Here is a 26,360-nt window from a genome sequence, read left to right as displayed (position 1 = left end):
GGGAGATCAAACGTTGTCCTCTGCTCTGATGACAGATGGAGCATCCTTCGTTGTGAGCAGCAGCACCCAGCAGGATGACTGGTCCCCTCGCGCTCTGCTGCCTTCTCCTCTCCGCTCACACTCTCAGTCTAACAGCTGGTAAGTGGACATGACAAGGAGACTTCTGCACTGTTTGAATGAGGTGAAGAGTAAAAGTTTAGAGTGTCTTTAAAGGCTGTAGAAAGCTTTATGGAATCATTCCAAGTAGTGTTTGTTTGGAGGTGACAAGGTAGCTTGCTTTTATGATTCTTTGATTGTTTGATATTGTTGATGTTGGCCTTATGATGAAGTTTTCAGGTTTTATTTTGACTATGCTAACACTGGTTATAATTGACACCCTAACAGAGTACCTGCCAGGGCACTAAGAACATTTCAACCTATTTTCAAAGATCACATTAGATTTTGATAAAGTCAACCTGCCTTATTCATACAGGCACTCATCCTTCCTGAATTATAAGTTGATTTCTATCAGAGACGGATTGAGATATTGTTACCGCACTGGCAGATTTCTTTCCCTTGTTTTAGGAAACATAAGGTGTTTAAACAGAAATATTTTGACAAGGTGGAGTGCGGTCCATACTGTGTTCACTTATGGTTCAGAGGTGAAAGATCATTGTCACCAGTGGAGTGATGATGAACTTAATCACACTTGACTGAGAGCAACTCATGACTTATACTTTCATTGATTTCGATAGAGTGTGTGTTTTTAACCATCCATCCATCCATTATCCGTAACCGCTTATCCTATTCGGGGTCACGGGGGTTGCTGGAGCCGATCCCAGCTGACATTGGGTGAAGGCGGGGTACACCCTGGACAGGTCTCCAGACTATCACAGGGCTGACATATAGAGACAGACAACCATTCACGCTCACATTCAAACCTACGGGACATTTAGAGTCAACAATGAACCTAACCTGCATGTCTTTGGACTGCGGGAGGAAGCCGGAGAACCCGGAAAAAACCCACGCTAACACGGGGAGAACATGTAAACTCCAAGCCGGATTCACACCTGCGACCCCTGAGGCGACAGTGCTAACCACTGAAACACCATGCAGCCCATATTTTAACCAATTTATTACAAATCATCTTGTTCATTTTCTACCTTTTGTTAAAAAGAAAAAGAAAGATGTCAATCTTAACTCAAGGTCCACTTACTAGCTTTTTCCAGATCTTTCAAGCACATCTAATGGATGGAGTATGCTCAGTTGTCATCACCTGACCCAAGTAAGGAACTTCGGTCACATGACAAGAGTCATCATATGTGGTGGAAGTTTTATACTAAGGTCAACTAAGGAAAACTCCACCCGCTGATAACGACTGTGAGATGTGGTGTTGAAAGAAAGAAAAAGCTAGCAGATGGACCTTTATTTAAAATGTGTTGTAGCCTCTTGTAGTTTTTTTTGTTATGTATTTGCCACTGGTTTCCATTCAGGATGAACGTCAACTTGCAGACTTGAAACTTGCTTGAGTTGGACATATTCTCATCCCGACTCGTCACATACTGACCCTTTGTCAAGACCTCTTGGCGTCACTTTCTAACGCGCTTGGCAGCCCGCAGCGTGTCAGACTATGATGCTTAAAGGTTAAGGTAACAAAACCACTTAAGTTAGGTTTAGGAATGGACATCATGGTTTGGCTTACTACGTTTGTAAAGTGATAATGAAACTTGATGTGAACACGGGACACCAACAGCTATTTGTAAAGTGAAAGTGAAACATATTGTTGTGAATGCAGCATGCTAATAATACAACCTTGTGAAGGGCATCACTACAGTCTGTAGGATTCCTCAGGGCACAATGAATGTCAAATTTTATGCCACTCCGTCAAATAGATGTTGAAATATTTCTCAGGATAAGTGACTAGTTGGTGTCACCAATTTCTATTGCCTATCCATCCAATAGTTGTTAAGATATTTCACTAAAAGCCAACAATGTGGAGCTCATCGTGGCGCTACAGGAAAAGCTTAGTAACTTTATTTATATAGCTTAGCAACTTCCAAGACTACCGTTACAAAGTGAAACTGCCCTGTGTGTTTTTTCTCTCTTTAAACCATGTCACCACATTCCCCAACCACTTTCCCTGAGTGTTTACTGTTTGCTGATGCTGATGGGTTTACATTGTAGTTAATGGAAAGCCTGCTGCGTCTCATACAGACGCTAAAGGGTGCCTTGTGGGTCAGTATCAGACACAGAGGGGCGTGAGTCAACAAAGCGTTGGTATTTGATGCCCTGTGAATGAGTACGGGCTGGGGCAATTCCAGTAAACATCATGTCTGGTTTTATTGTTGTCATAATTACTGTATAGTATTGTTGCGTGGCAATGCAGTGGGGAGTTTTCAAAACTGTGTTTCTAAATATAATAAGTGTTACATTTCAAAGCAGTCATGGTGCACACTGTGATGGATTATGTAGCAAGCATGTACGTTTCTGCAAGTATAGATCTTCATAATAACAGTTTGATGAAAGGCTGGGTTACTAACCACACATAACGGACATCTGCTCTGGGGCACACAGCGCCTGGGGCAGCAGCTCCAGATTCAATGTGTGACAAATTTACTTTTCATAACATTGCAAACTGCAGCCCAACAGGCAACAACAGCTGTCAGTGTGTCAGTGTGCTGACTTGCCCCAAACTGCATGTGATTATCATAAAGTGGGCATGTCTGTAAAGGGGAGACTCATGGGTACCCATAAAACCATTTTCATTCACATATCTTGAGGTCAGAGGTCAAGGGACTCCTTTGAAAATAGCCATGACAGTTTTTCCTCGACAAAATTTTGCGTAAGTTTGGAGCGATATTTAACCTCCTTCGCAACAAGCTAGTATGACATGGCTGGTACCAATGGATTCCTTCGGTTTTTCTAGTTTCATATGATACCAGTATATTTTAACTGTAAAACTGAGCCCGCTACAACCTAAAAATTGCAAGTTGCGTTGATGTGTTAAATAAATTAGTGGCGTTAATACAAATTTGTGTTAACGCATTATTGCGTTAATTTTGACTACTTCTTAGAGATTTGATTAACTGCACATTTGCTTGTAAATTTGCACGACTAAAGTACACAGTGTGAAATGAAAAACGTTCACCTGTTGTATAACCATAATCAGGATCCATAACTCTAAACCCTAACCATAACTACGTGTTATAGTTGTCTAACCCAAAGCACACTTAACCACAATATATTTGCCACGATCTTTCCCTGACCTTAATGTTGTCACTGAATGTAATCCAGGGTTTCGTCCAATATCCACCTTTGTGTCTGGTTATGTTGTAGGGTTGCAGTAAGGGGGGGATTTTTGCTCCAAGGCCCTCTAACAAGATCATTTGACCATGATGAGATAAACACAAATCAGTGGCTGCCTAGAAGCTGAGAAAACATTAAAAAAACAAAACCGAAAAACATTTTATCTGCTTTGGAAAATTTGCAGTAATGTAAAGTATAGTTGAACATAAAATAATATTGCTGTTATTTATAATAAAATAAAGCAGTCCAGTCCATCTCTTGGCTCCTGTTGATGTATTAAGTATTAATCTAAAGCAAAAGAAAAAAAAAATGGTTTCAAAGGGGAATTGAGATTTGCATGCAGCCTGGTGATGTGGCTTCAGAGCAGGAGAGTTGTCATCTAAGTTACCTAATGCTGTTTGGAGATTTTTCCCCTCGGGGATAAAAAAAAAACCTATTGTCTGACCCATATTGCTCAAGGTAATCTGTACTTTAAAATGATTAAATGCTTGTGGCTGTTCAAACCACAAAGTGCATGGAGTTTAATCCCAAAGCAGAATTCACAGATTTTCTGTCTATGATCTTTGGAGCCACTGTCTAGATTTTGGATTATGAATAAAGCTATCTTCCCCCTGCAAGAAACCACAGAGCTCGGGCAGCATGGAGCCCTTCACCGATAGTGTATGTGGAACACTGACACAGTGAACAGTGCCAGGATCTCAGGGTACGGCCAGTCCTGCCTTTTACAACTACAAATAGTGGGAAAGATTTGACATCGACATTTGTTGAAGAAAAAATAGTAAAAATGAATCAAACAAATAATAATAATAATAATAAAGAAAGCCCAATGCTGTTTATTAAAAAATAGATATTTTATAAATGTCTACAATTTAGCTGTTGTCGTTACAGGCCTCCAGAGGGCCCTTACTTTTTTTTTATTGTAACTGAGGTTTAACTGATTAATCCACATTATTTGCTCCAGTTCATTTTCAGTTGGGGATGTTTGTAATTTTCCCTCCACCCTTTTAAATACACAGTGATTCTATATTATAATTGCATGACCTTTTAACATCCCAATGTTTTCTGAATAAAAGTATTTTGTTTCTGAGCGGTGTTAAAACCTTGCTTTTGCCTTAATTGTATGTGTAATGTAATAATTTTCCCCACAAACTCCTTGCTTAATATCGTATACCCTTACAAAAAAGAAGTCTATTTCAAGTTTGTTTTATGAAAAAAACTTGAGTATAGTTCAAGTATAATCCAAAGTATACTTTATGTAATAAGTATACTAATATCAATGTACTAGTGGTATACTTGTAAGTGTACTACTTGAATACTTCTTGGGACTAAATTGGCTCTCTTTTTTTAACTTTAAATTTAACAGTAGTAAACTTTGAGTACACAACTAGTATACTGATGCTTTGTCATGGCCGTCGGTAGATACCAACGCTTAAGGCACCCTTTATCAACGGTATGAGACGCACCGGGCTTTCCATTAAATACAATGTAAACCCATTTGCGTAAATATGGGGAGTGTAGTGAGGTAGCTTTAAAAGTGAAAGAGACACACCGGCGGGTGGGAGGGGAGGTGGATGGGTCGAACAAACTCAGGGCTTTCCTCCAGGAGACTGCAGTTTGTGTCCCATGCGTCACGTTAGAATCAGCTGTTTGTTCATGTCCCGTGTTAACAACGTTCAGTGTCATTTTCACTGTACAAATGTACTAGTTTTAAGCCCAACCATGTTGTTTTTTCCTAAACCTAAGTATAGTGGTTTTATTGCCTGAACCTAACCAAGTGTTTTTGTTTACATGACAACATTAAGCATGTCTTTACTGCGACCGAAAAGAGAGACGCTGACGGGTCTGACAAAGCGTCAGTATATGACGAGTTAGGATGAGAGCGCGTTGGCCATGATCACTGGAAAGTGTGGGCGTGACACCCATTATAAATGTGCTTCAGTTACCAGCAACTCTCTGAAGACGCTATGATCTTGGTGAATTGGACTGTTTTTGCAATGAGGCTCATTTGCATCAAAAGGGGCCAATTTTGTGCCAAAAAATGTTCTGCATAAATACCTCATTTAAATTTGTGCAAAGAGAACAGAAACACCGTGATGCAATTTGCTTGGCAGCGTAGTTAGAGATGCATTTCACCCTTTGAGAGTGCTTTGAGAATTACACTCTTTTTTTTGTATTATTAGGGCAGGTTTTATGAGCGCAAAACTTGCACAATCCTTTTGTGGATTCGCCCCTGAGTCTTGTTACATTTCTGTCTATGTACAGCTTAAACAAACAGATACAACATGTTAATCAGTGAGCTTTAGAGGTGTCGTAGGTGTATTTTTGAACTTGAAAGAATCAAGTTAGCTGTTTCCCCTTGTTTTTATGCCAAGTTAGGCTAACCATGTCCTGTGTTCAGCTCTGCACTTACTGGTAACGCAAAGACATGACATTGACCTGAACATCTAACTAAATATGTCAGTTGCACTGTTTGTCTGGTCAGGGTACATGGCAGAATTTTCAGAAGAAAATCAGAAAGTTCCTGATGTTCGGGAGATGAAAGGAATTCGTTCTCTTTCAGGTGGGATTTTGGCCTGAAGTTTGGCAGCTTGTTAGCCAGATGACAGATGTAGTTGCCCTGAATATAGAACTGAGCTCTGATCAAAGACAAGGTGAACCACCTCCTGTATTTCCCCCTCAAAGCAGCTTTTGTTTTGCCTGACGTCCACTATTCCTAATGCACAGTGTATAGCGCCAGTTTTTTGTAGGCTTTCAACTTGCTGCTGATGTGTTGGGAGTGTGGAGGCTTTTATCTGACAGCAGGAGGAGAGCGACTTGGCTGCATAAGACAGCTTTATCTCCTCCAACAAAGACAACACAAGGCATGGAATATCAAACACTTAACAGTTCACAGCCCTCTGTAAAGGGCTAAGCTGTTGAATTGTCCTTTCTGTGTTTGTCACATTAAAGTAGGGCAAAAGCAGTCATAGTCCACACAGCCAAATCTATAAGCTGAGCTGGACAGAGATATCACTCCTCAATATCTCGTTTCACTAACCTTAATCGCATTCCAAAATATGCTTTCCCTCAGTTAAATGATTGCTTTCTGTTGTTTACAGAGGACATTATGAATCAGTTATCATGTGCGAGTGCTGCTTTTTTTTTTTACCGTTTCAATGTTATTCTGATATGTGTTAATCTCTCTGCCACATTGTTTGTGTGTGTGTGTGGTGTGTGTGTGTGTATGTGTGTGTGTGTGGGGGGGGAGACCAGAGCAAATGACTGGCTCTTTGGATGAAAAGCTGGAGGGAGGATTAAAAGGAAAAACATGGGGAAAATAATCTGTAGGCAGGCTGACGTCATGCGGTACAGGCCAGTGTTGTGGAGGTGAGGCGGACTGTGATGACAGAGGGCATCAGAACGCCTCTCAGCAACGCCAGGCTGCTGCTCTGCAAGGTGCCTTTGGTTTTGGTCCCAGTCCATGAGGGCAGCCCACAGCAACCACACACACACACACACTGTTAAGATGACATCAGGCTGGGGCTTTGTAGCTTCAGTCCCTTACAAATGAAAACATATTATATTAACATATGATATAATATATATATAAAATGGGATGTTACAACTGAAACGTTTTCATACAGTTTCTAACAATTTGAACGATGGACGATAAAGTGTGAATTCATCACGTGATATGCTATTCCATATGATTAAACCAAGTGTGTCTATATGTAAATTTCCATCTCTCTCTATCACAGGGCTGACACATAGAGACAGACAACCATTCACATGTGTAATTGTATTATATGCAAATTTAAAAGTCATGCTTTCTCGTATGAGGGTTTGCATTTCATATGTGATATATCTCAAAATGATGTTCATTTTTCCACATACGACACCGACGCATGCACCTATATGTGAATTCATGCATTTCCTCTTAAATCACATATATACCAGACCTATATGCGTTTTCATTTTCATATGTGAAATGGTGTTCAGCATGTAATTAACATGCAAAATGTGCTCTTTTGTAAGGGACTGTTACACATTCATGTAGCTGAAGACTTGCAATCCGTATTAACCCATTTAATCCCACAGGTCACAGCACAGCAGCATAGAAATGTGGTGGCCGGTGTGAATGCTGTTGCTCCTGGGTATTAGTGTATCTAAGCAGTGAGATGTGTGAGCTGTCTGTGTGTTTATTAGACTGGCAGAGGTCAGGGTTAGCTTTCAGTTCACCGTCGAGTACACTTGCTGGGCAGCTGGCCTTAAATGGACGGAATGATTAACACGCTTTGCTGCTTTAACAGCGCCAACTGATGCTGAGCTGCTAATCTAACAAACAAGAGTGTCATACAGAAATGCAATAGCAGCCGCAGATGTACATTAATTTCTAAATTTAATCCCATCCTCTCGGTCTATATTAAATATTCAAGTGTCAGGAAAGAAATCTGGAGCACTTGAAGGAAAGTCTGTATCAAATACTGCTGCTGTGAAACACAAGAAACATTTGTTTGTTGGAAGTTTGGATCATTTCATCCCTTTACAACCACACAGATGAATGGTAACATTGAATTATATCTATTTGAAGGTGAACCTGCAGTTTTTGTTTCCTCTTAAGGAGCTTTAAGGTTGTCAAAGTCTTATTCCACACTGTCTGAAAGAATCATATATATTCTGTATCATCAGCTCTTCCTTGAAGTTTACACTGAACTAAATATTCAAACCTAAGACTCTACATTTGATGGCTGCACCATTCCATCAAATAGAAATATTCTAAATGTCTTGAGCATCTTTTTATACCATCCATCCATCCATTTTCTTCTGCTTATCCGGGGTTCGGGTCGCGGGGGCAGCAGCTTAGCAGGGAATTCCAGACATCCCTCTCCCCAGCAACATTTTCCAGCTCTTCCTGGGGGACCCCAAGGCGTTCCCAGGCCAGACGAGATATATAATCTCTCCAGCGTGTTCTGGGTCTACCCCTGGGCCTCTTACCCATTGGACGTGCCCGGAAAACCTCCAAAGGGAGGCGTCCCGGAGGCATTCTGATCAGATGCCCGAACTGCCTCAGCTGGCCCCTTTCGACGCAAAGTAGCAGCGGCTCTACTCCGAGCTCGCTCCGGATGTCTGAGCTCCTCATCCTATCTCTAAGGCTGAGCCCAGCCACCCTACGGAGGAAACTCATTTCGGCCGCTTGTATCCGCGATCTCATTCTTTCGGTCATTACCCAAAGCTCATGACCACAGGTGAGGGTTGGAACGTAGATGGACTGGTAAATTGAGAGCTTTGCCTTTCCAACTCAGCTCCCTCTTCACCACAACGGTCCGGTACAGCGCATGCATAACTTCAGATGCCGTACCAAGCCGCCTGTCCATCTGCCACAGAACCACATCATCTGCAAAGAGCAGAGACTCAATTCTGAGGTCCCCAAACCTGACACTCTCTTGCCCCCGGCTGCACCTTGAGATCCTGTCCATGAAAATCACAAACAGGATCGGCTACAAGGGACAACCCTGGCGGAGGCCAACGCCCACTCGTAATGTGTTTGATCTTTTATTCTTTTTTTTTTAAATCAGCTTGACAGATTTGGAAATATCATTAACTAGAATTTTAAATAAAGGTGGATTTAAACTGGGTTTACACAAAGTTTGACCGGAAAGCACGTAATGTAATGATTAAACCACCAGTGGATCAGCAGGGTTTAAAAACTTACATGAAATAAATATTGCCAGTCAGAAATATCTGTCTGTCTCTAAGCAGCTCTGTTCTGTGCCGCTCTGTTTCCCAGAGCAACCTCCTGGAACTATCCACCTCATACTGCAGATCTCTCTTTAAAAGAAATTCCTCTCTCAGTTCTACACTTTTCACATTTCTCTTTGCTTCTGACCTTCCTCATTTTCCACAGTATGGTGTGTGTTGTGCTTTCCCCTTGCTTTGAGGTATGTCTCTGTGTTACGTATTCAGCATGACAATGTCCTGTTTCATTGGGGATTTTGCCATTAGCAATGCTATACGTGCTTGTAATGCAGTACAGTTATTTTAACCATTTTTACCATTTCTATTTGATTCCTAAGGCATCCTAGACCTAGCCTACTTAATTATGCCTTTTAGGTTTGATGAACAACATAAATAATATGGTATATAAATGAAACCTTCCAATATCAGGGCCAACCCCTGATATTGGAAGGTTTCATTTGTATTCACAATAACACAAACACCTGTATATTCCCATACAACAGTCCTTCACGTTGAGACTGTGTTCCAGCTTAACAACCTGTAACCTCAGCTGATTAGACTGTTGTCAGGCTGTTAAATAGGCGTTATCAGTCGCTATAAGCTCCGTAGACGGTGTCAGTAGGGGCCTACTACACCCACTAGTAGGTTTTATCATCTATTCACATGGTAGATCACTGAAAGAAGGTATAAAAGAACACAACAGTAACCTCTAGTGACCGTAGTAAATATGACAGGAGCAGAAGCGGAAGTCAGGCGCTGTAGTTTGGATGGGACACAAAACACAGGACTTTCACCCAGGAGACCTGAGTTTCCCCGTGTTAAATCAACAACGTGTAGTTGTGTTTGTAGTTATTTTAACCCAAAATACAATGGTTTTTCCCAAACTTTTTTTTGCCTAAACCTAAAAAAGTTGTAGTTTTTTTTGCCTAAACCTAAAACCTTTTTGTTTGTGTTCAAAACGTGAGGTTTCATTCAGTTTTACAACATGTTGTATTGCTTTTAAGTTTCACTTTCACTTTTACAATGTAGTAGTATCCTAATGACCCATATCTATGGTGCTTATAGTGACTGATAATGCCTATTTAATGGACTGATAACAGTGGAATCGGGTGGTAACCTGGGGCTTTTCATGACCTGATCTATAAGAACCTTGTTTGGCTTTGGTACAAGGTTTGTCTTTGTGTTTCCATTGTATTTTACTTACCGTATTTCATATATGCCATTGAAAAGGCAACAGTAGGACTGATGTCATAGAACTATAGTTATGTCATTGTTATGCACTGTATGGTAAACAAGTGACGTTGTTGTGGGACAGATAACAATGGAAGCAGTGTGGCAGATATTGTTCTTGATTTTCTTACACATTGAAGCCAACGACCTCCACTGTGTCAACACACTGTTGAATTTTTCAGTTCACTCCACTGTACACATTCAAGCCAAGTCAATTCATTATTATTCATTATTCTTCTCTCTTTGGCAGGCTATTTGACTGTATCCATTGAGCCTCTTCCTCCTGTTGTCATTGGAGACACAGTAACACTCAAGTGCAACTTCCAAACAGACGGGAACCTCCGAGAGATTGTGTGGTTTCGGGTGAGCACGCAGGTGAACTTAATGCAATAACAGTCAGTAGGTTTTGCCTAAAACCTGTTTTGTCAAGAATCGTGGTCTTGTGTTATACCTGGGGAAAATGTGACTGACAGGGACTTATTTTGTGCTTGTAGGCACAAACAAGACTTTAAGTCTAGCTAGCAGCCTATGAGCCTGTACTTGCGCACAGCAGTTAGGCCTAGCAACACAATTAGGCCTATGTTTAGTATGTTCACCAACTATTTTGTTGCCAATATCATCTACAAAAAAACAACAACACCTAATTTGTGCACATGATTTAATCATTTCTGCTATCTAATAATTTGTCGGCACAATTTAGAAATTTGTGCTTTCAATTTAATAATTTGTGTGCACAAATGCTCTCAATTTGATATCATATTTTATATTGTTGCCTCCTCCTCTCTTATAGAGTGCAGGATCTCAAAGATAACACGTTCTCTCCAAACCAGAAGTATATCCATTTATCTCCTTATGTCCAAGATTAAAATTTAATCCAAAATGCTCCATGGTGAGCGTGGGTTCGTATTTAGGAGAATAGTGCCCAGGGCCCCAGCATGGGGAGGGCCCTTTAAAATTAGTGAGTAAACTGTTACTGATAAATACTGATACACTATCATTTCATATATCTAAATCAATATTACCTCTAAGTCTCTTATGTGATAATAACCTGAAAATTATTGGGTTTTACTGTACTCAAACTCAGTGATGCTAATGTACTTTTACCTCTCAGGTGATTGAAGGAGGCAGTGCCAAGCAGAAGATTTTCACCTATGATGCCATGTACAACACCAGCTACTCCCACTTGGAGGACAACCGCAGACGAGAGGACCTGGTCTACCAGTCGACTGTGCGGTGAGACAGGCCACTACTACTGTACAAGTTGTGTTCTGATAACCCTATATCCTTTGAAAGACAGAGAAGTTTGGGGGGAACACTCCCACCTGTATGCTTTCTTTTGACAGTGGGAGAGTACAACCTGATCTCATGGGAAGGCATATAAATAGCACAACATTTTAAGGACGTGTCCTGTCCCACGTGTCATGAAAACACATTTTAGTCATTTCATGCCACAATGTTTCCATGAAACAGTCACGGTTATGTTTAGGCAACAAAACTACGGTTCAGGCAACAAATACACTTAGTTAGGATTAGGAAAAACTTCATGGTTGGGCTTAAAATAAGTATGTAAACTAAGTAAAATGTGTACGTAAACAACGTAAGTAGGGAAAACCCATCACAAAGGTAACTTTACAATAAATCAACAAGACTTTGGGACACAAACACTTGTACCCTGGTTGAAAGTCCTGTGTTTGTTGGACCATCCACCTTCCCTCCCCCCCCCCACCATAAGCAGTCTTTCTCATTTCTCATTCTACGTCACTAGCTCTGAGTGTAGCATATTTACGTGGATGTGGTTGCATTGCAGTCAGACTACATGACATGCCAAAAGCAACAAAGGCCTTGTGTGATTTTTCCCAACATCTCTAATCTCAAGAATCTGAAATGTTAAAATGAAAGGTAAAGTTAAAAAACATCCTCTGTTTTCTTTGTAACTGTGTATATGAACAGGCTTCCTGAGGTCCAGATGGAGGATGACGGCCTGTATGAGTGCCATGTGGGGATCTATGACAGGAGCTCCACAGACAAAGTGATTCTAGCCTCTGGCAGCATCACCCTCACTGTCATAGGTATGTGTTAATTTTTGAGGCAGTCCCATGAATTATATGTTTAGAGGAAAAGTCAGGGAATCACAAAACTCCCCTTACCAAAAAAGTTTATTCAAGTGTGCTATTGATATACTTCTTTGAAACTTAAAATACGAGAGTATACTTTCAGTTTACTTTTTATGTACTTATCAGAGATATACTTAACAAAAGTACACTTAAGTATAATCATACTCATACTGACAAGTATACAGAAAAGTCTATATACTTGGCTTATACTTATACTTAATTTTTTGATCAAGATATCCTTAAGAAAAGTATAAGTTAGTATACTTGTAGTATAAAAAAACATTTAGTTTACTGAGTATACTTTAATGAGCACTTTCATAAGCTATAAAGTGGGCTACAAGTATATACAAGTATACCTGCTGTATAAAAACTATTAAACTAGTAGTTTACTGAGAGTATACTTTAAAGTACACTTTCATAAATGTGGGCTACAAGTATGAAACTAGTAATCTATCAGTACAATACTTACACTTAAAGTATACTTTTAGAAACTAAAAAGTGGGCCTATTTAGTCCCAAGAAGTATTGATGTACACGTACAAGTATAAAACTATTAAACTATCTGTATACTTATAGCAGTGATTCCCAATGATAGTGAGAGTGGTTCATTAATGATATATGGTTCTGCACTTGAAAATTTGTTTTCTACAATATCTACAAAAGAGGGGCCGTGCAGAAAAGGTTTGGGAACCACCGACTTAAAGTGTAGTTTCAGTACTAAATAAGACTTAGATGTAAACTAGTTGTGTACTCAAAGTTTACTATTCTTACACTTAAAGTATACTTAAAAGTATACTTGCATAAACTAAAAAGTGGGCCAATTTAGTCCAAAGAAGTATTAAAGCAGTACACTTACAAGTATACTACTAGCACATTGATATTAGTATACTACTACATAAAGTATACTTGGGAAATATATACTTGAACTTAACTTAAGTATACTTCATAAATAAACGTGAAGTATACTGCTTTTTCGTAAGGGTCTATTAGGATTCATCCTGTGTTTTTTTCGTTATAAATACCTAATAACTTATATTGTATATTTATTTTCCTTCAGTGAATCGAAAGCACTTCCACGTTTGAGTGCCTTCCATGTCTTTCCTCTGCAGTACCTCCAAAGTCTATCTCTGTGGTGGCAGCCAACAGCCCAGCTCCTTTCAGCCGCTACGAGGCCCAGAACTTCACTCTGGTTTGCATTGTTACAGGAGCAAAGCCAGCTCCCATGGTGAGATGGAGCCTTTTTAACTCTTCATCTCTCTTGAAGGACTCCATAATCCTATTTGCGTCACTGCTTTGTGCGTGCTTGGAAGGAAAGCTTCGTCATCCATCCATCCATTTCTGATCATTGAAAACAACTCTAAAATCTTTTGGAAATCCCGATACAGTGAAATAGGATGCTGGTACTTTCACTGCAAATATGAAATTGGGAGCACCACTGGATTTGAAATGTTTAGTGCTCACAGACAAAAAAAATAAACAAACAATAGCCTCCGCTTGATGCCACAGCTAGAGTCTGTATACCCTCTGTGACCTCTTAGGAAAATATACCAGGGATTGGTATCAGAGGATTAGAGGACAGCTGCATATGTGATCAAATAAAAGTCCAGCGAAGAGTGGTTTCACATCGGTGAGATGCGACATGTAATCATAATCTTGATAGAACACCACCTTATTTGATTTTCTATTTTTATCTACTGAACTTGACTGCATGTTCAACAGCTGCCTTTGTTTGACCAAGGTCACCTCTGCCCAGCGCTGGGTTATTGACTTGTGGTAAATAATGATGAAGGCAGACACCAATCTCTGTGGTCACATCACATGATCTTGTATTCTGACTGAGCAGTAAACAAGATGAAGCACAGCAGCATCCAGCTATAAACTGCCCCCACACACACACACTCACACACACACACACACACACACACACACACACACACACACACACACACACACACACACATCTAAAAATACAGCATTATATACGGCAAAAGAAAAGCTGTGTTTTTTATAAATGTGGATTATTTATATTTCTTTCTGGATGATATTAAAGATGCTGTCACTGTTCACATATCATACATAACATCATTTGCCTGGAAGTGGGCTAGAGGTTGTGTAAAACAGATAATATCTATAGATAATGTAATGAAAATGTCATAAGAAATGACATTATAATAATAATCTATTTATAATGTAATAAAATGTTAAGCACATGATGTAATCAAGTTTTGAGTATAATGAAATATGTCATAACATCATGGTTGGTGGCAACCCAGTGAGGGATGATGTTCTGTTTTTTGCATTATGTGCATTATTAAAATGAGTTACTGGGTGTTCAGATCAAAAACAGCACTGCGTTGAAACAACACGAGGGGCTGTGTTGGTGTGAGTGATTGCAACTCTGTCTTATAGCAATACTCACATGCCCATATGTACGTTGAAAGGATTATCCTCCTGTCAACAGTGGCCCTAAAGAGATCCCTTCTTAAAGCAATAATTTGAATTGATGGATTTGTCCTGGCCTTTCAGGTGTACTTCAAGCGGGATGGGGAGCTTATTGATGTGGTGCCAACTGCCCAGTTTTCCTCCCCAGTGGAAGACCAAAGCAAGGGCCCAGGTCTAGAAAAGAGCAGGGACAGGACCCAGGCGGGGCTCTGGAGCCCCCGGGCTCTCACCAGTCGAGACCTTGATGACACCAAACTCAAGAAGTCCGTGTCCCTAGTGGAACCAGAGGTGAAGCCGGCTCGGCTGGGCCAAGACGGCCCCGATGGCCCCGATGGTCCCGATGGCCCCGATGGTCCCGAAAAGGGCCGAGATCAAGGGTCCGAGTCGGACCCTGAGACAACCACAGAGGTGATCCCCGAGACGGTGGTTAGCCGGGAGTTTCCCCGCTGGGTCCAGAGCAGCGATCCGCTCTACTACTTCCAGCACCGGCAGCAGGCGGTAGGGGATGGAACCATGGAGGTGAGAGCCGAGCTCACTTGGAGCCTCAACCCCCAGCTGGACAACGAGGCTCTGTTCAGCTGTGAGGTCAACCACCCAGCTCTGTCCATGCCCATGCAGGCTGAGGTCACGCTGGGTGAGTCCTGCACCAACACACACTGGCCGAGCTGAATCCAGTTACTCAAATATAAAATCAAATATGAATTAATATTCGGTTACTGTAATGCCTATTTCAAATGTTTTCAGAAACATCTTGTAGTGTACTGTTTCGCTGTAAATTGAGAAAGTTTGTGATCCGGCAGCCATGATGAGATCTGTTGAGAAAATATCAAGCACCGCCCACCAACCAGAGCACAGCCAATAGGAACGCTCTCTCTCTGAAATGACCTGTGATTGGTCTAAGTCTTATGTCATGGGCTTGATTTTTTAAAGCCTGAAAACAGAGCCATGAGGAGGTGCAGAAGTCTAGTTTTCTTTGAGAGCACTTGAATTACAATATGCTGAAAGGTTATTATGGAATATGATGCCAAAAACGTGTTGCCTACTGAAGCTTTAATATATTACCAAGATAACCGCCAGCAGTCGAGATGGAAACATTATGACCTCAAACTGTGGTAAACTACACTCCAGTTTTGTGATAAAGTGTTGCTTGCTTTAATGCAGTGGGGGTGGCTGACACCTTTTCCCATCATGCCTTGCTGTAGCTGTACAAGCGCTCATGCACCCACTGCTGAGATACTTCAATACTACTGTAAATCCATAAGCTTGAAGTACATCCTGTTAGTGCACCCTGCACTCTTGCCGCCCAAAAGATGCACAATAGCTAATACTCAGTTGTACCCGATTCAACTGTTATCAGGCCATTAAATAGGCGTTATCAGTCACTATAAGCACCATAGATGTGGGTCATTAGGGGCCTACTAAGCATACTACATTGTAAAAGTGAAAGTGACATGTTGTAAAATTGAATGAAACATCACCTTTTCAACGCAAACAAAAAGGCTTCTTTAGGTTTAGGCAACAAAAAGCACTTTGTTAAGTTTAGGGAAAAATATCTTGTTTTGGGTTTAAATAACACAAACACATCTACACATAGTTGGTTTCACACTGGATGCAAACTAAGGGTGAAAACCCTGTGTTTTTTGTCCCATCCATTGTCCCTGACCTCCACACCTTAAGGAGTTTCACACTGTCTATACTACAGCGCCTGACTTCCGCTTCTACTCCTGTCATCACTACGGTCACTAGAGGTCGCTAGAGGTCGCCAGAGGCCACTGTCATGTTCTTTTATACCTTCTTTCGGTGATCTACCACGTGAATAGATGATAAAATCTACTAGTGGGTGTAGTAGGCCCCTACTGACCCACATCTATGGGGCTTATAGCGACTGATAACGCCTATTTAATAGCCTGACAACAGTCTAATCGGCTGTCAAAAACCTGAAAAGTTCCATATATTTAAGAGACTTAACTCCCTGGCAAAATGTAGGGATGTACTACTCCAGGTCCAAAGTAGTTTGAGTTCTTGCGATTAGAGCAGTGATGAAAGGGAGCAGGATTTAGGGTCAGTCAATTCCCTTTTCAAACATAATTACTCAGATCACCATGTTGTAGTAACAATAAAGACGCAGAATATAGTGTAAATACTGAAGTCAGCCGTACTCCCAGGAGTCCTGACACGGTTAACGTGGAGTTTCAAGAGAGCTAATGAGATGTATAATGAGAGCTACTGAGATTCAAACTTCAACACAACCACGTTTTTTGGAGGACAAATCCGGGGCTACACAGAGAATTAACAGGGGCAAGCCACTGAATCCATTAATTCAAATTGAACTGAGAACAATGAACACTAAGTGGGTCATCCTGAGCCTTCAGCGCAGTTTGTACTGCTTCAGTTCAACTGGTTTATACCACAGTTACATGTAAACCAGGTGGACATGTACTCTGAGCAGGTGGGTACATCCTTGAAATGTGGGAAGCCACATTTAGGTCACATGTACTATGGCATAATAGTAGGGGAGAGTGGGGTAAGATGAGCCAGTGGGTAGGTTGAAACCACCCCCTGTTTTCTAGGCAACTGTGCACATTTATTGTCATAAATAAAATTCATAAATTCATGAAGCACTTATCATTTCTAACTGGCTATGGTGGAGAGAAGCACATGGGAGAAGTATTTTATCTACACAAAAAATGTTTTTGCTTGTCCAAGTAAATTTTCAGCATGCAGGTGTAATGACTGTTATGTCAAATCAAATTTATCCAGGTCTAAAAATATGTATTATACATGTTGGTTATTTTCCAACATATAAAACCATGTGAATAATATAGCTAAAGATTAGCCTGAATTGTTAATCTAGGCAGTTATTTTTTCCCCCAAATGGTTGCTATTAGGCAAAGTGAGCGTGGGGTAAATTGAGCCAGTGGTTCAACTCATTTGATATAAATTTACTTCAATTCAACAGAATTTTCTAAGTTTTTGGATTATCCGTTCACCGTGGAAGCACGTGAGGAAAAACACGTTTTATTTGAACTAGAGTCCAAGTCAAGTCTAAAGTCACTGTGTGTGTGTCTTAAGTGCGACTTGAGTCCAAGTTGCAGACTGGAGTCCCCATCTCTGCTAAAAAGTGGGCTACAAATATATACAAGTATACTTGCAGTATACTTATAGTATAGTTGCAGTATAAAATAAAACGTAGGTGTAGTTGTGTATTCAAAGTTTACTATTCTTATACTTAAACGTATACTTTTATAAACTAGAAAGTGGGCCAATTTAGTCCCAAGAAGTATTAAAGTAGTACACTTACAAGTATAGTACTAGTGCATTGATATTAGTATACTTATTACATAAAGTAGAAGTGAAATATATAGAAATATATACTTGAACTTTACTTAAGTATACTTCATGAAATAAACTTGAAGTATACTACTTTTTCGTAAAGGCAGCAAAGGCTATTCACAGTGAAGGTAACCTAAAATTGTTTTACCAAATGGCAAGCATTAAAAGACTCTGAATATTAAACTTTATTTGGTTGGATTTGTGTTGTTTAAGTAAGCTTTAAGAAAAATAAATATGATTATTTGGAATAGGAAAATGTTTCAGGACCCTTTGTCCAAGATGCCTTTTTATAACTTCAATTGATAGGACACATCCTAAAGTAAGGGTAGATGTTTTCATTGTACTTCTGTCTCATTGTTCTTTGCCTAGAGGTCAACATAAGTAAAAAAACATTGGCTCATCTTCCCCCACTCTTCCCTACATGTTTCTTATTATTCAGACATATGAAAGCTGAGTGTTGTCTTACTGTACAACATCAATCCAACATGGTTATTTAACTTTTCTATTAGCTGCTCCCAGAGGACCCAAGCTGTCCATGACGCCCAGTAAGGCCAAGGTGGGAGACACGGTGAGGATCACTGTCCAGGGCTTCCAGCTGGGACCTTCTGCAGTGAGTTTCCAACACACAGTGACTCTTTGAACATGGACCGCTCTGTGACGTTCATAAAACGGTCACCAAAAGGGAAAGGGGACATTCCAGGATAAAAGATATGGGCAGAGTAAAAAGGGCACTCTTCTGACCACTTTTCAAAAGTGTACCGCAAGTTTTTGAATTGAGTTCCTCCCTTCCAGGCAGCAATTGGTTTCAGTCCCTTTCTGTCCACTTTGAATATCAACTTGCAGAGACTTCAGTTACATTTTGTCATGTGGTACAGTGAAGCTGTTGCAAGCGGGGGACAATGTTAAACCTCTCCATCCTGTCTCTTTCATGGAAACTCTTTGAGGTGGTATTTGGCATTATAATAACATTTGTGACTGCAGTGATATTTACATATTCTAAACAAGTTCAATTACTGGGATTCACCTGAATTGCAGCCTTACGATAAATCACAGTATGAGAATGTGTTTGGATTAAGTTCTGTCCTTGAACCTTGAGAGTTTAGGAGATGTCATGTTATACACGGTTTGCACAGAATGTGAATAGACTAAAGAAAGCACAGTGGTGCAGCAACAGGGACTTTGCTCAAGGACACTTTAGATGGATTAACAATGTCAGGATAATCATGGTATAACACATTTTAAATGCAAAGTAGTTCCCTCTGTAACAATCACGTTTCCAGAATCCTAGAGTATTCCTTAAATTCCAATCGTGGTGGTGAGAAGCTCTCATCCAGTATGACAGAGAGCCTCAGGCAGGGGCCTGTCAGCCGCCAGGGCCCTGAGGCTCTGGAACAAGCTGCCTGGAGTCAGTGTCATCATTAATATCTTTTCAAAACTTTTAGAATAAAATTTGAATGGAGAGTATATCTTTTAGTAAAGTCTGCTCACTTATTTTATCAGTTTTCTCTAGTCTGCTTTTTACCATCAAATTCAAGGAAAAATGTTGAAATTGTACAAATCAATCAATCAATCAACATTTATTGGTATAGCCCTTTACAACAACCAAAAGGTACCCAACGTGCTTTACGTTAACATCAGGAAATAACAGGAATAAAAACATAACATATCATAAAATCGAAAAAAGGTACATAAAAGCATAGAGAGAATATCACAGCGCTACTAAATAAAAAAGTCTTGAGCTTAGATTTAAAAAGTACTAGGTCAGTGATAGTGCGTATATCAGGGGGGAACTTGGTCAGTGTTCTTTGATGTTCTCTCTCGCGGCTGTCCGCTCACTCACCTGTGTGTGTGTGTGTGTGTGTGTGTGTGTGTGTGTGTGTGTGTGTGCGCCCACAGAGCGAGGTCTTCCCTCAGCCCATATTCACGTGGACCAAGGTCGGCGGGACTCTGCTAGACGGCAGAGAGGAGCATGGCGGAAGGGAACTCATCCTGGAGAGAGTTCCTGCTGAGCTCAACGGCTCCATGTTCCGCTGCACGGCCCAGAATCCTCTGGGATCCACAGACACCCACACCCGCCTCATTGTGTTCGGTGAGTCCGTTCCTGAGGGGACTTATATACTTCTAATAACCTTTCATCTGTTCAGTGAGTTCACAGTAAATGTTATTTTATTTGGTGTTTTTACAGACAACCCAAGACTGAAGAAAGGAAGACAACAATTCATCGGTAGGTCATTCTATGTCATAGTCAGTTCAGGCACTGTTACTACTGTTATGTGGAAGCATCCCATTAATGTAATACTGTAAACCATTCATATAAACACAGGGTGACCAAAGGAATCAGGGCTTCTGTGACTGGCTGAGCATTTCCAACACTTGTTAATCAAAATAGAATCTGTGTTTGTACAGCACCAATATATGGAGCCCCAAGGTGTGTAATATTGAATAAATAAATAAGTAATTATGAAATAATAACATGAGCAAATTGTGTACAATGTATAAAGGAAACAATCATTTCTGAAATATTATGAAACTCATTATTATGAAATATAATTTCATCATTCTTATTTTCACAATAACAGAGTTTTATAGGACTTTGTTTTGATTTCATATTAGAAACTTATTTCAAAATGCCTTTGTGTTTTTAGTCTATAATGGCATTTTCCCCAATTACACTTCAAAACATATTCCAGCACCGCTGCTGCTGAGTTACAGGCGTCTCTTTCCCAATGTAAGTCAATGGGAAAAAGTATTTTTGGGCCCAGTGGCATCACGTGATGGACAAGAAAGTTGTAATTCCACCATTTGGCCACTACAAAAATTTGCTTCAAAGCCCGGCGCTCTTCCTGGGGACTTGGGTTGGATGGATAGGTCAAGAAAGACAGGACTTTCACCCAGGAAACAGGTGTTTGTGTTAACTTATGTAATGTTACGTAACGTACTTAACCTACATCACGTACATAACGTAACAAACGTGCTTATTCAAACCACGGCCCTTTCCTAAACCTAACCACACTGTTAACAATTGCTGTTAATTTACAGCAGGATTTCAACAGTATTAACCTGTTATTGCTAAAAACAGTGCTTTACTGTTAATACAAAAGAAAACCTGTTAAATTACGCTCATAGGCGGTTCTCTAACTGAACTATAATGCATTCTTAAAAAACAGCACTTTACTGCTGATCAACTGTCTAAAGTATCATCAGTAACAGTTTCATGCAGTATTTCTTTAATTCTGGGACCTGATCTGCACATGTGAGGCTGGTACATTGTACATGATTGTAAAATCAGTGAATTAGCTTCATTGTTCTTCACTCACATGTTGTTCTGGTTTGCATTCTGTGCTTGTAGCCAGCTAGAGACACACATTTTGGGAAAAGTGTCAACAAGTGTATTATATCCCTTTTCCTAACAAGTGCCTTTAATTGTATTTAGTGTGACTATTCCTATGTCTGTAACCTGCTAAGTCTATTCATCTAGGCAACAAATTATGTTTATTAAAATGTATGTAAAAAATACAACGTAAATAGTGCATTAAGACAAATCAGTAAGATAATTTAAAAGAAAGGTGAAAAACATCTATATAATGTATCTTTAAACAGTACATTAACTGTAAAATACTGTGAAATTAATAAAAAAAAAAAGTTCAAACTGTATTTTTCATTAACAGTACAAAGCTGTAAATTTCAGCGACAGTATAATAATGTTAATTTTACAGTAACATAAAGGCAACCCTGCTGCCAGTTCTTTACTGTTATTTTACTGGGAAATTCTTAACAGTGCAAGTAGTTTTGTTGCCTAAGCCTAAACTAAGTTGTTTCCTGTGAAAACGGAAGTTTAATTTGAAAGGACAGTGCATGCATGTGACGAGCAGAAACTGACACATGTAAAAGTGACACTAGAGTGGTACAGTAGAGCATCATAGAAATGAAGGAACATGTCAGCCAGTGCAAGAGTGTGGCTCACTGATGTGTTTTAACAGTTTACGGACAACAATGGAGCTCTATGGCACAGAGGAAGACTTATCCTTTAATGGGAAGTTGTCAACATGGTCACAGTCATGGTGTAATTGTAAAAAACACTATAGCAGTGCTCTGTAACGCATGCTGTCTTGTTTGTGTGCAGCCATTGACGCGGCGGTCGGTCAGCGCTCCCTCACATTAACCTCCATGTTGCTGCTGCTGAGCTTCACATGCGAGCTGACGTGACCCGAGGCTCTGCTGCTCCTCCACACACCGCCACCCACATCTACCTGAGGCACCAGCTCTTTAATGCCCCCCCCGGCAGTAGCTAAACCCCCACCCAGCTGTTCCAGCGGCGCTGAACATTAAAGGTGCAGCAGGACTTCAACCCTGGTGGAGAGAAGACGGATACAGAAACAGCAGCATCGGCCACAGAGCAAAGGTCCAGCTGCTGTACAGCATGCCGTCACACTGTGAACAACTTTGCTGATGGGTCACTCTACTCGGACTGATTATGAGTTTGTATGCATCCTACTGAGGGAAACATTGGATGGAGTGGTCATGATGTCACCTCTAAATATCTACAGGGTTCAAACTAGATCCCAGGGAATAATGGCAGTGGAGAATGGTCCTGATAGGCTAAAGGCCGGCCAATCAGCATCCAGCCAGCTGTCATGTGGACACCAGAGCAGATAAGACCAGTGTGCTCCTTATGGGACACTACAATATATAGATAGATAGATAGATAGATAGATAGATAGATAGATAGATTCCCAAATTGCGTTACAGCAGCAGGTTATCCAGGCAATGCACCGGAGCAGTAAATACAATGTACATATCAACACTAGAGAAATATATCTATTAGTATTAATATTAGAATACACTATAAATATACCCGACTACTACAACTAGCATAAACAAATATAAATCTAAACATAGATTAACATACTATACACATTAGCAAAGTATGCAAGTTAAGATGTTTTGTTTTTAACTAAAAATTAACTGAGGTGGTAAACCGATGTGCAGATTCAACATGTGCAAGGTAAAACAGAATGGAGTATGGTTGAGAAAGGAACTAAATTTATAAAGCTGAGGGTTCTCTGTTGGACAGAGGTGAGGTGTGGGCAGGAAAGATGTTCTGTACCTGTCCTTGTGACAGCGAAGCTGAATCAGTCTGTTAGACAAAGAGCTGTGCTGTATGTCCAGTAGGTGATGGAGAGGGTGTTCAGGATTACTATTATAGTCTGATCAGTGTCCTCCTCTCCACCACAACGTCAAAAGTGTAAAAACTTGCCAAACCAATTGCACAAAAATGTGACATTATCATGAATGTCTGGAGGGCGGATAGAGCCACGAGAGAGAGATCAAAGGGCCATCAGGTATCCATTGGTCAGGGCCGTTATTCTGTGGGATCTGGTAAAGGAGTTTTAAGGTTATTTGAGTTCTCAGAAATCTAAAAATTTGGAGAAGAACATTAGTAGCTTTTATGTCCTTGTGTAGCACAGCTGCTCACCTGTAGCTCCAGAGTGACTGAGTAGGTTTGTTTGGGTCGTGTCTTTGCTCCCCTTCTACAGAGTCTCTGAAGACTACATCAAATACTATTATCTAGAAAAATTCTTCTCTAACAATTCATTTTCATTCAATGTTTTTCAGGGAGCATAATGTCTACCAATAGTGAAGCATCATCCCCCCCACTCTGTTACTCCTGGACTGTAAAAGGGTCATGTCTAGAAGGTAACCCGCAAATTGCGAAATCTGATCTGAGATCTGCAAAAACTTGAGTCGCGAGACTCGCTGCCCGACGACCTTTCCTAACCTTAACTATTCATGATCAATGCCTAACCTTAACCGTCTCGCAAGAGTTTCCCAAGTTTGTGGGTTCCCGTCTGGACACTCCCAGCAGCAAGGCTTTGTGCTGATGACACAGTGTTTCCTTGTTTCAATGATGGATAGATTGGGAATCTAAGAATGAGTTACTGGAAATTAAGTTGGACAAGAGGACCCCAGGTCTGTGAACCAATGGGAAGACAGTAGTGCCCCCATATGCGAGATGTGTCACTTCCATTAGCAGGTCAGTTAAAGGTATATAATGCAGGAATTGTGTCTTACTGTTTTTTTAACACAACATTCAAGGTTTGCCCCTCCTTCCCCCGGCTCAACGACACCAGAAGTGCATGCCCCCTGACCGTGGTTGCCACAACACAGAACAGTGTACCACCTGCAGCATCACATACGGCTACAGTGACCAGACGTCCCGGTTTGTCCGGATTGTCTCGGTTTCAAGCTGACGTGTCCCGTGCCTCGACAAATACCTGCAAAACACTTAAATTGTCCCGGTTTTCAACAGTCAATAGCAAATTGTCCCGGGTTTTCACCGCAGTTAAAATAATGATATCAATATTATACTTCCATAGACGTTTACTATCATGTTCCGTCCCACTCATTCATTCATTAATTTGGGCGCACAAGATAATTACAGAGAGCCAGCACAGCGTACCCTGCTGCAGTCTCTAACTAGAGTGATGTTGTCAAGTCACAATAATGCACGGGCACGACAGATCCACTGGTTACATATTGTGCAACCAGCATCAGACTGTTGAACCACAGAACCCCCCTGTGCTTTTGTGCACATCAAAGGTGTTGTTTTGATTAATTATTGTACACAGTTCCTTCTGCAAATCGACAGGCATGCAGGCGAAAAATTGTGAATCACTTAAAACTTTTCGCTCCACTCAGGACCATCCATTCCTGTCAGTCTTTCACCCGGTGTCTCCATCTTGGCCAAAATGTCCTCTGAACTCCACATTTTTAATTACTAGAATGACACTCGGAGAGCGCAGACCTCCGCCAAGGTGCGTGACTTTAAAAATATATCACAGCTCACAGCTGGCGGTACCGTGAGGTGGTCAGCTTATTATTAACACAGTGTGTTTCCGTGGAACGTATCGGCGGATGCCTCTCTCATTCAGCAGCCTTGTTATGTCTGTATAACGTTACACTATGTTGTCTCTCATCCCGTCATCTACCGCTTTTTTCTTTCTCACCGCAGACAGCCAGCAGCTCCCACACACACATCCACACACGTATCTCTCTGCTCTCAGAAGGAAGAAGGCGGGGTCACGCGTCATCAGTTACACTGCGCATGTGTTATACCCTGTGGTCATAATGCTGTGGCTGATCCGAATCCGTAAAAAAATTCTTGAATCCGGATCATGATCCGTATCGCCACCAAAATCTAATGGATTGTTCATTGTGCTACACCCCACCCCTCCTCCAAAAATATTCATTCAAATCCATTACGAACTTTTGGAGTAATCCTGCAAACAGACAGACAAACAAACCAACAAACAAACAAACCGACGTCGGTGAAAACATAACCACAAGGTTACTAATATTACCTCCTTCAAGGCCTGTGGCTGTGGTGAGCAACATGATACCATGATGTGATAGAGATTGTTTGGTTACAAAACTAAAGCTGAAAAATTATTTCTGTAGTCCCAGACAACAATAAGTTTCCTCTGAGGGAACCTCTCTGCAGGACTCCCAAACTTTCAGTGCGTCATGAAGGGGAGAGCCCTGTGAATAAAGGGGGAGAAAGTAGTGAATATGATGAGTCATTATTGTCACATCCTCTAATGCACCCCCCTGTAATATTGTCTTCTTTCTGATCCCATCCTGTGCTCAAATGCGCCACAGGTGCGCCAAGTTAGCCATCCTGATGCCTATGGTGCGCGCATATTAGCGCGTACACGTGCATGCGCATTAACGTGTGTGTGCATGAACATGCGGTATACACTTAAGGGTCCCGGTTTGGGGGTTTGAATACATGGTCACCCTTCATGCGGCAGTGAAAGCGAAAGCCAACCCAAGATTCACCCGTTTTAGGACAAGCTTTGTCCGCTTGCCGTTTCTCGCGCTTTCTGGTGCCGTGTCTGCCATTGTCGTAACTTCCTCTTGGATGCACGCTTGTGCATACGTAGGGGCTACACACACGGTGCTTAAAGGCTGAAACTCAGAAACGTCCCGAGCACAGCAAAATGAGAAAATACAGGCAGAGGGCAGCGATAATTGAGAGGGATTACTTTTGTATGACATTGTTTTTCAGGAAAATCCTGCTTTGTATACCCGTTTCTCTGCTCAATACTTTAAGTAGTGTTCACATAATGTTGTCAGGTAAAAAAAACTAGCTATATGTTCTTTCTTGTGCTGCGTTTGGTGTGAATGAAAAATTACAGCTAAACTACCTAAAACATACAACCTGGTTAATGTCACATTAAGT

General features: G+C 40.8%; 1 protein-coding gene across 3 annotated transcripts; it reads left to right on the top strand.

The window, feature by feature from the left end:
- LOC141772249 (immunoglobulin superfamily member 21-like) lies at positions 1-25,745 on the top strand. Of its 3 annotated transcripts, none has more exons than XM_074643045.1 (10): positions 1-138; positions 10,481-10,593; positions 11,342-11,463; positions 12,181-12,299; positions 13,453-13,568; positions 14,870-15,419; positions 18,628-18,728; positions 20,015-20,207; positions 20,304-20,342; positions 22,242-25,745. In XM_074643045.1, the coding sequence occupies exons 1-10, from the start codon at positions 75-77 to the stop codon at positions 22,322-22,324; spliced, it is 1,500 nt and encodes a 499-aa protein (XP_074499146.1). In that variant the 5' UTR covers positions 1-74; the 3' UTR covers positions 22,325-25,745. The 3 variants fall into 3 exon arrangements, with proteins under 3 accessions (XP_074499146.1, XP_074499143.1, XP_074499145.1); XM_074643042.1 differs by having other exon boundaries at positions 10,481-10,605; positions 22,242-25,744; XM_074643044.1 differs by lacking the exon at positions 22,242-25,745 and having other exon boundaries at positions 10,481-10,605; positions 20,304-20,480.
- The last annotated feature ends 615 nt before the right edge of the window (positions 25,746-26,360 follow it).

This window comes from Sebastes fasciatus, chromosome 8, assembly GCF_043250625.1.
Source record: "Sebastes fasciatus isolate fSebFas1 chromosome 8, fSebFas1.pri, whole genome shotgun sequence".
Taxonomy (NCBI): domain Eukaryota; kingdom Metazoa; phylum Chordata; class Actinopteri; order Perciformes; family Sebastidae; genus Sebastes; species Sebastes fasciatus.
Note: the sequence above shows the minus strand (reverse complement) of the source record. Positions and strands in the feature narration are given on the sequence as shown.

Coding starts and splice junctions, on each gene's coding strand:
- LOC141772249 (XM_074643042.1), top strand. CDS start 75: ATGACTGGTCCCCTCGCGCTCTGCTGCCTTCTCCTCTCCGCTCACACT. Junction 12,300..13,452: donor CATCACCCTCACTGTCATAG/GTATGTGTTAAT, acceptor TTTCCTCTGCAG/TACCTCCAAAGTCTATCTCT. Junction 20,208..20,303: donor CACCCGCCTCATTGTGTTCG/GTGAGTCCGTTC, acceptor GTGTTTTTACAG/ACAACCCAAGACTGAAGAAA.